The following is a 17,223-nucleotide window of genomic DNA, read 5'->3' as shown; positions in this document are numbered from 1 at the left end:
CCACTGAGTGCTTTCCACCTGGTTAATTAGTGTAAGAGTGAGAAAAAGAAATGCCTGTGGCTCTCTTCAAGCGACTTTTGTTTCTTCTCTGGAAGGATAAGGATTGACAAGTCCTATCAATACATTAAAAATATTTCATGGCAAGACAATACACAGCAAGATGAAAATAACATGTTGGAGTAAAATCATGCATCTGGCCACCTTTACATTATAACTGTTTTTGAGACAGGTTGCCTTCCAAACATACATCTTAAAAGGAAAAAAGGCAGTTATGGTTTTAGTGTCCCCAGTGCCCACCATCCCACCTCCCCTTCCCAGGTAGAGTGAGTGGGTCCCCTCCGGCCGGTGGGTTCCTGATAGCATTGTTGAAGAAACAGTGGGCATGTGTCTGCCGGCGTCAGGGCTGTCCTGCTGTCTGTTTTGGACACGGCACCAGAGGACAGTGTCAGCATCCTGTGGTGAGGCTGGTGCCTCCAGGATCACCGTGCTGCTCCCTTATTCTTGGACCGGTATTTCCCATGTGTGTTCCAGTCTAGAGCACTGGTCTCTCACGGTGCTTAGAGAAAGACAGCACAAAGCCATGGAAGTCTGGAACCTCTGCGCCCAAACCTCCCCTGAGATTCACAGATGCCAGAAAATACAGTTCTCGGGGGTCCCCAGGAAACACCTAGAAAATGCCCTGTGAGGCTGGTAGAGAGGAGAGGCTTGTGTTTTGAATGAGTGAAGACTACAGGAATAAATAACGTGGTTTTCATGACTTCATTTCACAGTGACAGTTTTTAAAAATTTGTTTTATTGTGACAAATTTCAAATATATACAAAAGCAGACACAACGTAACAGTGATTCTCCTCATATATCCATCACCCAGATTCAACAATTAAAAGATTTTGTCACATTCCCTTCTTCTATCCCATTTCTTTCTCTTTAAAAATTTACTTTTTTTTTTCTGTTGTATTTTAAAACAAATCCCATTCTTAATGTTATCCTGTCCTTTCAAATTATCGTGTGCCTTTCAAAAAAAGATGGTTGCTTTTGACCATCATTAATGCTTTTTTTTTTTTTTGGTTCACGGGCCTCTCACTGTTGTGGCCTCTCCCATTGCGGAGCACAGTCTCCAGACGGGCAGGCTCAGCGGCCATGGCTCACGGGCCCAGCCGCTCCGTGGCATGTGGGATCTTCCTGGACTGGGGCACGAACCCATGTCCCCTGCATCGGCAGGCAGACTCTCAACCACTGCGCCACCAGGGAAGCCCATATTTATGCATTTTTGACAATGCATTAAGACACCTAACCATGGCAAAAAAAAAACACACAAAAAAAGCTGTTCAGCATCATCACTCATTCAGGAAATGCAAATCAAAACCACAGTGAGATCCCACCTCACACCCACTTGGATGGCCATGATAATTTTAAAAGAAAAAAGGAAAATAACAAGCATTGACAGGGATGTGGAGAAACTGGAACCCTCATATAGGAATTCTGGTAGGAATGTAAAGTGGAGCACCTACTATGAAAAACAGCCAGTATGGAAAACAGTTCCGTGATAATTAAATGTAGAATTATCGTATGACCCAGCCAGTATGGAAAACAGTTCCATGATAATTAAATGTAGAATTATCGTATGACCCAGCCAGTATGGAAAACTGTTCCGTGATAATTAAATGTAGAATTATCGTATGACCCAGCCAGTATGGAAAACTGTTCCGTGATAATTAAATGTAGAATTATCGTATGACCCAGCCAGTATGGAAAACAGTTCCGTGATAATTAAATGTAGAATTATCGTATGACCCAGCAATTCCACTCCTAAGTGTATATCCAAAAGAATTGAAAACGGGTGTTCAAACAAAACTTACACGTGAATATTCATAGCAGCACTATTCACAATAGCCAAAAGGTGGAAATGATGCAGATGTTCATCAACAAATGAATGGGTGAACAAAATGTGGTTTATTGTCACCATGGAATATTTCATCTATAAAAAGAAGGAAATACTGATAAATCCTACCATGTGTATGAACCTTGAAAACATTATGGTAAGTGAAAGAAGCCAGTCACAAAAGGTCACGTTTTATATATTTAACATTTATATGAAATGTCCAGAATAGGCAAATCCACAGAGACATAAAATAGATGAGTGGTTGCCAGGGGCTGGGAGTATGGGGGAATGGGGAGCGACTGCCAGTGGGTATGAGGTCTCCTTTTGGGTTGATAAAAAATGTCTGGAACTAGCTGGTGGTGGTGGTTGCACAACATTGGGAATGTACTTAATGCCACTGATTTGTACACTTCAAAATGGTTACACTGGTAAATTTTATGTTATTTTATCACATTGAAAAAAAAAACCCTAGCTAAAAAAAAAACAAACTATAAAAACTCTACCTAACAAAATCAATAATAATTCCTTAGTATTATCTAATACCAGTCCATATTTAAATTTTCCTGGCTGTCTCAGAAATGTCTTTTATTTAGATTTTTAAAAAAATCAAATCAAATAAGGTTGTTTTGTGTTTTACACCTCTCTTTTTAACTTTTTTATCATGGAACATTTCAAATATCTGTGCAAATCGCGAGAGTAACCTCATAAACCCCCAGGTACCCATCACTGAGCTTCAGTAATTATCAACTAATAAGCACTTTTAAAAATTGTTTTTCACTGTTCATTCTGAAGCAGTTTCCCACGTACAAAGAGGTTGCAAAATAGTACAGAGAATTCCCCTGTGTCCTTACTGCAGCTTCCCCAAAGGCTAACATCTCATGTAACAATCACAGGACAATTATAAAATCAGGAAATTAGCCTTGATGCCGATGTTGACTAGCCCAGGGACCCTCTGTTTTTGGACACGTTATATTTGGTGTCACGCCCCCTAGCACCCTTTATTCTGAGCAGTTCCTCAGTCTTTGTCTTTCAGGACTGTGGTAGTTTTCAAGAGTACTAGCCAGTTCTTTCATAGAATGTCCCTGATGCTCCCTCATGATTTAATTTCAGGTTATGCATTTCTGACATATGTATTTCTGGTTATACATTTCACAGACACAGTGCTGTGCCCTCTGGTGTGTCCCATCAGGAGGCATGTGCGGGCGCTCTGCGCATTATAGGCTGTGGTCACTTTGATGCCTGTCGGAGGTTCCCATTTCTGCACCGCAGAGTTACTGTTGTCCCTTTGTGACTAATAAGTATCTGATGGGGGAATACTTTGACGCTATGTAAATATTCTCTCTCCTGACAGTCTTTTCCCCTCCTAATTTCAGCATCCTCTTACCTGCAACAGTTGTTAGCATGGTGTCAAATGGCGGTTTTCTACTTCCATTGTCCCCTCTATATTTATTGATTAGCATTTACTGTAAGAGAGAGCTTTCCTTTTTCTCCCATTTACTTTTTTATTTATTCCAACATGTACTTAAGGATATTTGTTTTATTCCACGAGTCACAATCCATTCCTGTTGTTATTTTGTTGCCCAGATTGTCCCCTATTTGGCCATTGGGACCACTTTGAAGATTAATAACCCCTTGTTTCATCTGTGCTCCCACCTGCTCCTCTCTCCTAGTTTATTTTGAATCATCTCCCAGAAATCATATCATTTCATCTGTAAGTATTTCTAAGTGTCTCTAGAAGATAGGAATTCTTTTTTTTTTTTTTTTTTTTTTTGCGGTATGCGGGCCTCTCACTGTTGTGGCCTCCCCCGTTGCGGAGCACAGGCTCCGGACGCGCAGGCTCAGCGGCCATGGCTCACAGGCCCAGCCGCTCCGCGGCATATGGGATCCTCCCAGACCGGGGCACGAACCCGTATCCCCTGCATCGGCAGGCGGACTCTCAACCACTTGCGCCACCAGGGAGGCCCAGGAATTCTTTTTAAAAACATGGATGGTGCCATTATCACAACTAAGTAATACTAACAATAATTCCTTAATATCATCAAATATCCGGCCATTATTCACATTTCCCTGATTGTCTTACAAGTGTTTACGTCGCTTGCAGTTTCTTTGAATCAGGATCCACATGAGGTCCTCGCACTGTGATTGGCTGGTGTGATTCTTAAGTGTTTTCTAATCTATCCATTCCCACCCACCCACGCCGACCCCACCCCTGTCTCCCTTTTGTACTCCTTGCAGCTTTATGAAGAAGAAGCTGACTTGTTTGTCCTGTAGAGTTTCCCACAGTCAGGATTTTGTTGATTGTGCCTCAGTGGTGTCCCGTCTCATGCTCCCCTGTTCTCCCTGCTTCCTGAATGTCGATAGTTAGATCTAGAAGCTTAGGCAGAATCTGTTTCCGTTTTTTTTGTTTTTGTTTTTTTTTTGCGGTACTCAGGCCTGTCACTGCTGTGGCCTCTCCTGTCGCTGAGCACGGGCTCTGGACGCGCAGGCTCAGTGGCCATGGCTCATGGGCCCAGCCGCTCCGCGGCATGTGGGATCTTCTCGGACCGGGGCACGAACCCGTGTCCCCTGCATTGGCAGGCAGACTCTCAACCACTGCACCACCAGGGAAGCCCTCTGTTTCAGTTTTTTGATGACTGCTTTCTGGGTGGTGTTGTGGCCTCCCTTAGGAGGCTCAGAACGTCCGGGTGTCTCCTTCGGTGGCATTAGCAGCCATTGGTGATTGGTGCACAGCCCCATTCATTCATTAAGGACTGCAAAATAGTGATATTTGAATTCTGTCATTCCTTCTCCATTTCTTCTCTGGATTTTACCTCTGTATAGGAAAACACCTCACCAACTATGCGTTCCCCTGAAGTACAATTCATATAGGAGACTACAGATAAATGCCTATTTCTTTCTTGTTATTTATTAGTTTTCAGAATGGTTGGTTCTCTAACACCCTCCCAATACCTTGGAGGTTTAAAACTACATATATCACTATAAATAGACAAAAGCATATTTGACGTGTTCCAATCCATTGCACTTATTCGTGTTCAAAGTATTGCATCTTTGACCAGTGGGAGCCTCTTCCAGCTGCCCTCTGAGTCCTGTTGTCCTGACCCCAGAGGTCTCTGAGGTGCTTTACTCCCTGTTATGACAGGATAACACCTGCCTTGCACACTTCCTGCCCTAGGCCTAGAGTCTGCCATCCTTCCAAGGAGCCATGCTTACCTTCAGTGGAAAATAGTATTTAGAAACCATAGTCGGGATATTAACCGTTCTTACTGTTATTGGGTTGGTTATCATTTCCAAGACTTAGTCTACAAGGGTTGAAAACATATGTATCTTTAAAGATGAAGTGCATAATGAGTTCATACTGAAACTTCTGGTCCAGATTTAGGCCTGTGGGTTTTTACTGGATCACCCATCTTGTGTCTGTATTTCCTTTTTTCCATGTCAAAAATCCTGGCTCGCGAGAATACCGACATAATCCTTTGTCTTAGCCCATAATACACACAAGAATCTTGAATCTCAAAAGCATTATGCTGTGTGAGAGAAGCCAGACACAAAAGAGTGGGTGCCACCACCAGTTCTATCAGTGCCACCAAGGCTGGGTCAGGGTTGTGGTTGCCGTGGACTGGACTGTGAGACACAGCATCACCGTGACTGCTGATTCCTGAATGTGATAAGGCTGATTACCGGTGCTGTTTAAGATTTCTTTTTTCGACAGTTCTTTTTGGCTTAGAATATATCCCTCTAGAGATTTACAGCCCAAATACTGTTTTTTAAAGCTACCATTATTCCGCTGGGTAAGTGTGTCACCAACAGGACCCTCCTTGAAGTCACTTTACTTCCAATTTTTAAGGAGTTGGTTTTTCAACATTTAAACTTGTTTCATAGTTATGTAAAAATTCATGTGGTTCCGAAATTAAATCCACGGAACAAGATACGTTCAAGGAAGTCTGGCTCCTGTCCTTTTCCTTCTATTGTCTTCCCACCCATCTCTCATCATAGCCATTTTTATAAATACTATGGCTTATCTTTCCATTTTTTAAATATGACCAACTATGTATACATTTGTATCCTACTTACAGGGTGAATTTGAGAGAGTAAATTCTTTTTTTTTTCAAAGATTTTTTTTTGATGTGGACCATTTTTAAAGTCTTTATTGAACTTGTTACAGTATTGCTTCTGTTTTATATGTTGGTTTTTTGGCCGCAAGGCATGTGGGATCTTAGCTCCCCGACCAGGGATCGAACCTGCACTCCCTGAATTGGAAGGCGAAGTCTTAGCCACTGGACTGCCAGGGAAGTCCCTGAGAGAGTAAATTCTTAAGATCATTTGTTATAGAGTGGGAGGAACGTTACTGTTGTAATCTGAGTTAAAAATCGGAGTATTTAGAATTACGTAAGCACTGTGGTCACAACCATCTCCTGCAACCCCCCAACCCCCTGCCTTCCCCAATCAACAAAACAAAAAAACTGTCACTGCCTAGAAATTAAGACCAGAGGAACTGAATATTAAGACGTTATCTTTGGTTGTCTTTGTAGAGTTGACCTTGGTTAATCTCCTCCCCCCCTTTTGTTTGTTTGTTTATTTGGTGTTTTCCAGTTACTTTCACGGTCACGTCAATATCTTTTACATTCTGAATGAGAAACTGCGCTCCCCACACCCCAAAGAGGAGCTGAGGCCCTTCTGGGGGTCAGGTTGATCGGGCTTCTCATTTGGCGGATGCTGGGCCGTGCAGTCTGGGGTGGCGGGTTAGGAGCTTGGATTCCTGGCGTGTCTGCTGAGGCTGGGGTCCCTGTGCTGTCCAGGCATCACGAGCATCTGTGGCCCTGGGTCGCTAAGGAATTGTTTTCTCCGGCGGCTCTGAGCGCACGTAGCAGAGCTGAATCTTACTTACCTACCACATTATCATGCTGTCTCTGTCTCCCCTCTTGACACACAGTTGAGCAGCAGTTGCATGTTCTTAACACCCCACCTCACCGTTTTTCTAAAATGTTAGTTTAGAACGTTTTGAAATACTGCTTGAGCCTCAGGATGTGTAGACATTTTAAAGCAGTATTTCAAAATAAGGCCATTTTGAATGAACTGTGTCATATGCACAAGGTAATAATTCTCTGCTCCTGCTTCTCTCTCTTTAATGAAAAATGGCTTTGAGGGGCTGTCTTGCTGCTGAAGTGCCGGGCTGTGACAAACCTTAAAATTTTCAAGCTGCTTTAATCAATAAAGTTATCACCAGTCATTTCCCTCGATAACTGCTTCTTCCCAGATCCAGACTTGCTTCTTGCTGCCGAGGAGTTTTCCACCTGCGCTCAGAATGGATATAACTCCCCCAAATCCAATTTTAATTTTAACCTTTCCTCAATAGCCTAGAAATAACAGATTGCTGGTATTACTCTAATAGATTGGAAATTCAAACCTCTTAGCGGTAACCAGGCCCTTTCTAGGATTCAGTAATAAGGCAAAGAATAACATACCTTAAAGGCTACTTCAAGAAATACCTAATTCTCACTCACGGTTTAAGGCTTCTGAATCAGTGGGTGGTTTTATAGCTTCATACTAAAGCCCAAGTGATGTGAAGGTTTTGGCAGTTTTCCATCATCATAAGAAATTCCATCAGTTGCAAATTGTGCAGGTTTAGTGGAATTGGGTCTGTTCAGACCAGAGTGCTTAGTCAGCACCAGAAGCCAGTGTGCAGGCAGTCTGGAAGCTGGGGGTGCCCATTTCACAGATGAGGAAGCCGAGGCTTGGAGAGGAAGGACCGTGAATACTTTGAGCACTTGTGCTGGGCACACCCAGGATCTGTCACATACCCATTTACTTGGTGAAATCCTTACTCCAATCCGCTGTCGTAGGTACTTTCATTCCCATCTTAAGCTTAAGGTTAAGGATTTCTCAGCCTCGGCACTACTGACATTTTGGGGTCAGATCATTATTTGTGGTGGGGGGTACTGCCCTCCTCCCCCAGCTGTGAATCCACAGATGTCCCCAGATGTTACCAAATGTCCCAGGGGAGCAAAATCGCCCCCAGTTGAGAACCAGGGCACTGAGGAGTAGTCACAGGAATGTCTACTGTTGAAGCCAGGATTACTCTGCCACTGTGGGGTGAGGCCGGGACCCAGCCCCCTCCAGGTCTCTGCTGCTCCCCAGTTCTCAAGGAGGGGCCAGTAACACAGCAGAATGCTTAGGTTAGAAAAGGCATCTTTAGCAGTGCAATATCATTTTCTGTTGTGAAAAACATTAAAATCTGTCTTGTTGGCAGAATATAGAAAGTAAAGTTAAGCAAGATCTTGGGGGGGTGAAGGTGAGGACTCTCAGGACAGCCTATCAAAAAAGGGGGCGAGGTTTGTGGGATTATCCAAAGAGGGCCGGGCATAAAACATGGACTTTGCCCCATCATTTTGCTCCCTAGTTCTCAGGGCATTAATTCTAGCTACGGGGTTATGGGGACAGTCTGTACCCTTGGTGGGGAGGCCTTGTGGGTGTGGAGTGAACGTGTGGGGACCTCCTCCCCCTCAGGTCTGTGCGTGGAAGGCCCATCTTCTCTCCTTCGTGGGCTGGGCCCTCCCCCCGGCCCATCTTCCCCACAAGCGGTGTGCATGGTCTTTGGGTGTCAGTTCAGGGACCACTTGCTGGGACGGTGTGAGCCCCGGGAGATAGAGGGCCAGAGTGGTGCCTCATCCAGCCACGGGTGGGGGTTTCCAGGAAATGCCAGCTCTGGGGCTGCCTGGTGCCCCGTCTCACTCATAAGGGAGCTTTAGAGCCTCATGTCTTAGTTTTCCATAAGATATTTCCTCCCCTAAAGCCTTTTTAGTAGATTTTATTTTGTTCTCCTCAAAACACAATTTTTTAATCTGATTGTGAAGTAGCTCATGTTTGTTAAGGGGATGAATAAAGTTCAGAAAGTAAAAGGAAAAAAAATGTTCATCCTTCCACTAACCTGCAATAACACAAATCATGCTTAACCCTTCCAATTTTTTGGTGTCTATATATACTTTTTTTTTTTTTTGGCTGCGCTGCTCGACTTGCGGGATCTTAGTTCCCTGACCAGGGATCGAACCCAGGCCCAGCAGTGAAAGCGCCAAGTCCTAACCACTGGCCTGCCAGGGAATTCCTGTATATGTACATTTAAAAAGAAAATTATTTATTTATCTGGCTGCACTGGGTCTTAGTCGCTGCACGCGGGATCTTTGTTTCTGCATGTGGGGTCTTTAGTTGCGGCATGCAGGATCTTTTTAGTTATGGCATGCGGGCTCTTTGTTGTGGCATGTGGGATCTAGTTCCCTGACCAGGGACCAAACCCGAGCCCCCTACACTGGGAGCGTGGAGTCTTATCCACTGGGTCACCAGGGGAGTCCCTGTGTATGTACATTTTTAACACAAAATTGGATAATCCCGTATCTGCTATTTGAAACCCAATTCCCATTCCCCTCCCCCCGGCCCCGGCTTAATATTGGGAACAATTTTCTTTGTGCGAATTCAAGCACCTCCACAAAGTAATTTTTGTGGCTACAGAGCATTCTGTCATAGGGATCACCATAATGTTCTTTAGCCGAGGCTACCTTCCATCCCCTTGCTACCGTAATGTGCTTCCCCAGTCCCCTGTTGTTGGACATTTAGATTACTTCCAATTTCCCTCTTGTACATTAACCCTAGTGAACACCCTTGTATGTATATGTCCTTTTGTATATTTTAAATTATTTTCTTAGAAATCCTAGAGGTATAGTTTTCAGGCCACGATGCACAGTGTTCGTTTCTATTTCAGAGACACGGTGTCAATTCAGCTTCCTTACCAGCTGTATATGCTAGTGCTCATTTTCCAACATCCTCACCAACACCATTGTTTCTTTTTATAAAATAGTTTCCTCGAGTTTTGCTGTGTTGGTATTATTCCTTACGAATGTGTCAGACAGTGGGGGAAATTCCTTAGTGGCGAGCCACCTCTGGGTGTCGTAGGGGGCCCAGTTGCTCTGAGCCTGCAGGCTGAGGGTGTAGGGCTCTCCCCAATGCTAGGTGTCATCTCGAGGCCTTTCCAAGTGGGGGTGTCTGTCCCTCGGGGCTGAAGTGCAGGCCAAGCCCACTGCTCCTTCACCACCAGCCCTGCTGTTCGTTGCCCCATGGGGGCAGAAGTTCTCCTCCTGGCAGAGCCCTGGGAATAATCAGAAATTTCATGATGGGCTTCCCTGGTGGCGCAGTGGTTGAGAGTCCGCCTGCCGATGCAGGGGACACGGGTTCGTGCCCCGGTCCGGGAAGATCCCACATGCCACGGAGCGGCTGGGCCCGTGAGCCATGGCCGCTGAGCCTGCGCATCCGGAGCCTGTGCTCCGCAACGGGAGAGGCCACAACAGTGAGAGGCCCGCGTACCGCAAAAAAAAAAAAAAGAAATTTCCTGAAACGTGGGCTTTCTTGGGAAAGCTCTTTGGCGTTGGAAGTTGCGTTCTAGACGTCGCCACCTGTTGGAATGGGTTCTGCCCCTGGCACCTAGGATGGCGAAGAGGAGACCATGGCGGGCAGACGAATATTTAAGAAGGATGAATGAATCTACATTTTGAACCCAAACCAGAAAACCTGCCTAAAGGGCTCTGGTGCCGCCTCTGGCTCTTGGATCTCGCTTCTGTGGGAGTCTGACCTCTTGGTGTGCGTCTCCAGCTTCCCTGAACCATATTGCAGTCAGAAAGGAAGTGCAACCCAGACCTGACAGGTAGGGTTTTTTTATTTCCCCTGACAGCGCACCTCTTGACCTCTATCTTCTTGCCAGTGATTTTTTAAATCCTAAATGATTTGGCAATAATTGCTCCTCCTTGCGTGGTGATTGCCCTTCACCGATAGTAAATCTGTGAAATCCCCAGGGGCTGGAACGCGTTTTGGTATGCGGAGCCCACAAGCTGCCCCAGACAGGCCTCACTGCGCCGGGCGGCCGCACACCCACTGGGTCCCCGCACCCTGCCCCTGCCCTCACACACAGCTCTGCGCTCTGCCTGGGCTTGGCCAGTGGCTTATCATGCAGAACCATAGCTGCTGCTTCTGGTGTTCTTCCTCCGATGGCCCAGATTTCTCTGGTTCCACTTCTGTGGGCCACACCGAAAAATGTCCTCGCCCAGGCAGACCCAGCAGTCTCTGTTCTGAGGCGGGGAGGAATTTCTGCTTCATGCCCAAGTGTGCATGCACAAAATTTTATTTTCCCCAGAGCATGGAAAATGCCAGGCATGACATTTAATCATAGGAAGACCATTTCATTTCCAAGGAACCTTCTAGCAAGGTGGCCCCCGGAACCCCTGGCAGCAATGGACAGGGTCCTAAGCTGGAATGCTGTGGATGTTTAGAGGCTGACCTAACAGTGTCAGGACAACTCTTTGAGAAGGGCAAAGTAGGATCTCACACTGGGGCTTGTGGCCGGCCCGGCTGCCTAAGCCAGGTGCCCACCTGCCCCAGCCCTCTCCTCCCAGGTGATCTGTGTGGTTGCCCAGGTGACCCTGGCTTTGCAGATACCCTTAGACTTACGTGTGTGTGCAGTGGTCTCATGGCGGGTCCCACTTCAAGGAACACGCGTCGCCACTGGCTCTTTCTCTTGGGTGATTGATGATTTCCACACAGCTGCATGGGAGCTTGTAGACACGAAAATTAAACCCATTTGGATTTGGCAGTGTTTTCCCCAGCATCAGTCATTCTAGGAAAAAAAATTCCAATTTTACCATATCTGGGTACTTGCCCCTGGCACTATTATTTACTTAATGTTTCTTTAAATTGATTCATTTTATAAACTTAAATGTATTTTTTAAAAAAACTTTCGATCCCTACTATAAATGGAAGACCAGAATCACTCACCATAAATAGATTACTCTAAAAATAAATACAAACAATTACATTAAAAATGTATGTCCTTATATACACTACCAAATGTAAAATAGATAGCTAATGGGAAGCAGCTGTATCACACGGGGAGATCAGCTCCGTGCTTTGTGACCACCTAGAGGGGAGGGATAGGGAGGGTGGGAGGGAGACCCAAGAGGGGAGGGGATATGAGGATATATGTATACGTATAGCTGATTCACTTTGTTATACAGCAGAAACTAACACACCATTGTAAAGCAATTATACTTCGATAAAGATGTTAAAAAAAATGTATGTCCTGTTCTACCTAAAATCAAATAGTATATCACCAGTATGCATAACACACATTGGGAAACGTGGGTTTAGGTGGAGGAAAGACCAGAGGAAATTAGTGAGAAGTATCAAGTTTAGAATATCCACTGGGACAAAGTGCAGTTTATTTCAGGTACCTCGTATGTCTCTCAGGGGCGGTGGCTCCCAGCAGTTGGCAGAATTCTCAGCCCTGGTGGTCATCAGCCACCTGCTCAAGCTCTCCCAGGGGCCAGTGTCCCCCAGTAGCTTCTCTGACGGAGGCCTCTCTGGCCTCTGCTGGAATATATTAAGTGACAGGGGCCTGGTACCTCTGAGGCAGCCCATGCTGATCGTTAGAAAAGCCTCGTGTTTACCTAAAACTACCTCCCTGGCATCTGGGGCCGCACCAGCTCAGTCTTTGTCCTTGTCCACAAGCTCCTCATGATTCCTCGTTATTTGAAGTCCTGTTTGGGAGATGTTTCTGAGGACATGTGCTTCAGGCTTAATGGCTGTGCTTTTGGGAATTCGTTGTGTGGCCTGCCCTGGTAGAAGATTAGCACACATGTGGTGTCTTCTTCGGGGAAGGCTCTCACCCCTTCCCCTATACCCCCTAACCTGGTTGACCCCTCTTGCTCTTCAGATCCAAGCTAAAAACCTCACCTCCTCCAGGAAGGCTTCCCTGACCACCACCAGCCCCACAAGGTTAGGCCTGACAGCCTCCTGCACTTTTCCTCCCTGTGCTTTATCACAGGTCCTGGCTCTGTGTTTGTGAAATTACCTCATGAACATCCATCTTCTGCCTTCCACTGGGAGCTTCACAAGGATGAAGACTGTGTTTCTGACTCACTGTGTCCCCACTGCCTGGCTATAGAGGACCTGATACAAAGGAGCTGAGGCACTGGAGCCCTGTCGTAAAGACTGTGGACTGTCTCCAATAGGGTTAGATTAGGAGTTTCCTCAACAGAGCATTTCCTAATATTTTTTCCTTTTAAACATGCATAGATAACTTATTACGTCCAGGCACTGTCCTTGATGCTTAACTTGTGTGATTTTGTTTAAACACCACACCAATTGTACCCATTTTACAGACTGAAGTGGATCACAAGATCACAGGGCTAGCAAATAGCAGAGCTGGGATTCAGGCCCAGTTGCTCTGGCCCCGTCTGCGAATTGAGCTCAGTCTGTCCAGTCTGCTGGTTGCATAGGGCCTGCCTCTGGATTCACTGCCCCCCACCCCTCCCACTCCGAGCTGGAAGGCAAATTCCATCTGGACTCCTCTCCTCACAGGCAGAGTCCAAATGAATGTGTCCCCTGGTTTGCAAATGCTTCACGGTCATCACTTTAAAAAAAAAAATTCATTCATTCATTCTTTTTTGGCTGCATGGGGTCTTTGTTGCTGCACGTGGGCTTTCTCTAGTTGTGGCAAGCAGGGGCTACTGTTTGTTGCTGTGTGTGGGCTTCTTATTGCAGTGGCTTCTCTTGTTGCGGAGCGTGGGCTCTAGGCGTGCGGGCTTCAGTAGTTGGGGGCACGCGGGCAGTAGAGCGCAAGCTCAGTAGTTGTGGCCCACAGGCTTAGTTACTCCGCGGTATGTGGGATCTTCCCGGACCAGGGATCGAACCCGTGTCCCCTGCACTGGCAGGCAGATTCTTAACCACTGTGCTACCCGGGAAGTCCACGGTCACCATTTTTAGTTTTCTTGGTTTCGGTTTATGTATTTATTCATTGGTTAGCCCTACCTAGCATCTGAATTCCAGAGGAAAGTTGTGGAATAACTGTCAGTTTCAAAGCTTCTATCCCGTCAACGTCAGGACACTCACCCTGCTACGGGAGCCCGGTTTGTCAGGCCTGTCTGACCTCCCACCAAGGACATTTCTGATCGAACTCGGGAGCATATCTGGAATGCATTTGGTGTCTGAGGCATTAGACTTTTCTTCCGCTAGCAGGATCGTTTCCTGAAAATATTTTGAAGCTTTTAATCAGTGTGGCAGTTGAGTCAGGGAGGCTGCTCCTTTTTTCTTAAAAAAAGCACATTTATTTATGTAAAGATTATGAATCAATTTAAACAGTAATATTAATACAGGTTGATATGTCGAATGGGCACCCACCGGTGACTAAAGTTTCGGCAACACGGATGCGGACTGTGCCACCCACCCCCGCTCTTTTGGCTGGTAACCACTGAGCAGTTAGTTCTATTGGCTGGACTTCCTAAGTATCTCCAGACATGCACAGCCATGCCTTATTTCAGAGCACCGATTCACTCAGCAAACCCGTGTTGGTCATCAGCTGAGCTCCAGGATCAGCACACGGCCTGCCCTCAAGGGACTCACACATTTTTGGAGGAGAGAGGTAAATGAAGGGACCGTTATAACACAGGAGGTGCGTGCAATGCAAGGGGGTAATCACAGAATGTTTTGGGAAGCCCCCAAACCCAGCTGGGGGTTGAAAGGTGGTGGTCACCTGAGCTGAGTCCAGACAGACTGTTAGGAGTTGGCCAGTAGAAGAACAGAGGGAAGCGGCAGAAAGGTCACCCTGTGCCCATGGGTACCCTTTCTGGTGCTGCCCATTCTGTTTTGTGTAGATCCGTATTTCTATTTAAGTACCATTTTCCTTTTGCCTAAAGAACTTCCTTTTACATTTCTTGTGTGTGGATCTGTTGGTGATGAAGTCTTTTAGCTTCAGATATCTGGAAATGTCTTTATTTCACCTTTGCTCTGAAAGATAATTTTGCTCCATATAGAATCCTAGGTAAGCACTTTCCCCCTTTTCAGTACTTTAAAGATGGTGCTCCACAAAGGTGGTGTTCCACTGTTTTCTCATTTGCATGTTTTCAACAAGAAATCTGATGTCTTATCTTTGTTTCTCTCTGTACATGTCTTTTTTTTTTCCCTCCAGTTGTTTTTAAGATTTTCTCCTTGTCACTGACTTTGAGCAATTTGATTATGTTGTGCCTTGATACAGTTTCCTTCATGTTTCTTGTGCTTGGTATTGATTGGGATCTCGGAGCTGTGGATTTATCATTTTTGTTGAGTTTGGAAATTTATCAGCCATTATTTCTTCAAATATTGTTTCTGTCTCCCCCTCTCTCATCTTGCTTCCAGGGACTCCAGTTACACCAGGCTGTTTGAAGTTTTGTCATAGCTCACCATTCCTCTGTTCATTTTTTAAAAATTATTTTTTCTCCCTGTGTTTCATTTTGGATAGTTTCTATTGCTGTGTCTTCAAGTTCATAAATCTTTTTTCTGCATTGTCTAATCTGGATTTAATCTCATCCAGTGTTGTTTTCTCTTTTTTTCAGTCCAGACATTGTAGTTTTCACCTCTAGAAGCTTGATTTGGATCTTTTACCTTCCATGTGTCTCTACTCAACTTTGGGAACATGTGGAATACAGTTACAGTAGCTGATTTCATGCCCTTGTCTGCTAATTCTCACATCTGTGTCAGTTGCAGGTCTGTTTTGGTTGATTTTCCTCTTCACTGTGTGTGATATTTGTCATCTTTGCATGTCTGATTATTTGTTTAATTGGATGCCAGGCATTGTGAATTTTACCTTTTGTGAGTGCTAGATATTTTTATACGCCAATAAATATTTTTGTGCTTTGTTCTGGGATGCAGTTAAACCACTTGGAAACAATTTGATCCTCCCAGATCTTGCTTTGAAGGTTTGGGAGGCGGCGCTAGAGCAGGGTTTAGTCTAGGGCTAATTATTCCTCACTGCTGAGGCAGGATGCTTCTGAGAATGCTACTCAGTGCCCTGTGAATTATGAGATTTTCCAGTCTGGCTGGTGGGAACAGACACTAAACCCAGCCCTGTGTGAGGTCCCGGCACTGTTTTAATGTTTGGTGTGATTCTTTCCCTGGCCTCGGGTGGTTTCCTCACCTGCCTGTGCTCATTAGCAGTCTTCCCCACACTGCCTCGTTGGGGGGGACCCTCTGTATATCTGCACAGTTCTCCGGGTAGCCCTCTCTTCTTGGACGCCCTGCCTTAGTCTCCCAGCTCTCAGCTCCGTGTCCTCAGTTCAGGGAGTCTGGGCTCTACCTAGTTCTTCCTCTCTGTGCTCACAGCCTGGAAGCTCTGAAGGCAGTGAGCTGCGGCATTTGTAGGATCCATGTCATTTGTTTCCTGTGTCTCAGGAATCCTCCTTCATTGCCTGATGTCCAGTGTCTTGAAAACTGTTATTGCATTTGGTTTGTCTGGTTCTCTAGTTGTTTCAGGTGGGAGGGGCTGGTTTTTGAAATGATATCCAGGCTGTGAGCATTTCGTGTGTGTGTGTGTGTGTGTGTGTGTGTGTGTGTTAGAGTGTGTATTTTTGTTTGCTCTTTTTTCTTTTTTTTTTTTTGCGGTATGCGGGCCTCTCACTGTTGTGGCCTCTCCTGTTGCGGAGCACAGGCTCCGGACGCACAGGCCCAGCAGCCATGGCTCACGGGCCCAGCCGCTCTGCAGCACGTGGGATCTTCCCGGACCGGGGCACAAACCCGTGTCCCCTGCATCGGCAGGCGGACTCTCAACCACTGCGCCACCAGGGAAGCCCTCTTTTTTCTTTTTGTTTTTTTTGTTGTTGTTGTTGCTTTTTATAGGTAGTAAATTCAGCATGGAAAGCAAAACCTAAACTTGGGCTACAAAGATTTGCCAGAAATTTACTTAGTTTTCACAGAACCAACGGTTGGCACAATAACCTGGTTACAGAGTATTTAGCTGAAGGTAAAATTCAGCCTGTGCTCGACTGGAGGTGAGATAGCATCAGCCTCCCCGTGTGTCCTCGTGGCACTATATCACTTTAATACCCGCTGATTGATTTTAAATTGCCCAAATATGCACCATTCAGAGCCGCAGCCCATGATGGGCAGTGGGAGATATATTCAAGTACATTGACTTTTAATCCATAGGATGACAATACTACCTCGTTTACTTTGTAGGGTGGTGGTTTTAAGCATCAAGTCAAGAGGTTTATTAGGTCAAAAAAGATGAGGTGGCACAGGAAGAAAACTGTTTTGACATCACTTCTGAGTGCCTTTCACTCACTGCACGACAGGCCATCATGATCGGGGACGACATCGTGGGTGACGTCAGCGGTGCCCAGCGGTGTGGGATGAGAGCGCTGCAGGTGCGGACCGGGAAGTTCAGGTGAGTGCCCCGCGCCAGCCTGCCCGCCATCTGCCTGCCTACCTCGTGGATTCCTGGGGTGACCGGGTTTTCGTTTGTTTTCTTCTCCGAAATAAAGGGGGTTACATTTTCCCA

General features: G+C 45.8%; 1 protein-coding gene across 3 annotated transcripts in view; it reads left to right on the top strand.

Annotated features, from left to right (window-relative positions):
• LHPP (phospholysine phosphohistidine inorganic pyrophosphate phosphatase) overlaps positions 1-17,223 on the top strand; it is a 141,144-nt gene that overhangs the window by 31,162 nt on the left and 92,759 nt on the right. For all 3 annotated transcript variants that reach the window (XM_060098445.1, XM_060098447.1, XM_060098444.1), the window contains exon 6: positions 17,018-17,109. In XM_060098445.1, the coding sequence (XP_059954428.1) occupies positions 17,018-17,109 (92 nt within the window). The remainder of the gene's footprint in view (positions 1-17,017; positions 17,110-17,223) is intronic.

This window comes from Mesoplodon densirostris, chromosome 1 (assembly GCF_025265405.1).
Source record: "Mesoplodon densirostris isolate mMesDen1 chromosome 1, mMesDen1 primary haplotype, whole genome shotgun sequence".
Taxonomy (NCBI): domain Eukaryota; kingdom Metazoa; phylum Chordata; class Mammalia; order Artiodactyla; family Ziphiidae; genus Mesoplodon; species Mesoplodon densirostris.
Note: the sequence above shows the minus strand (reverse complement) of the source record. Positions and strands in the feature narration are given on the sequence as shown.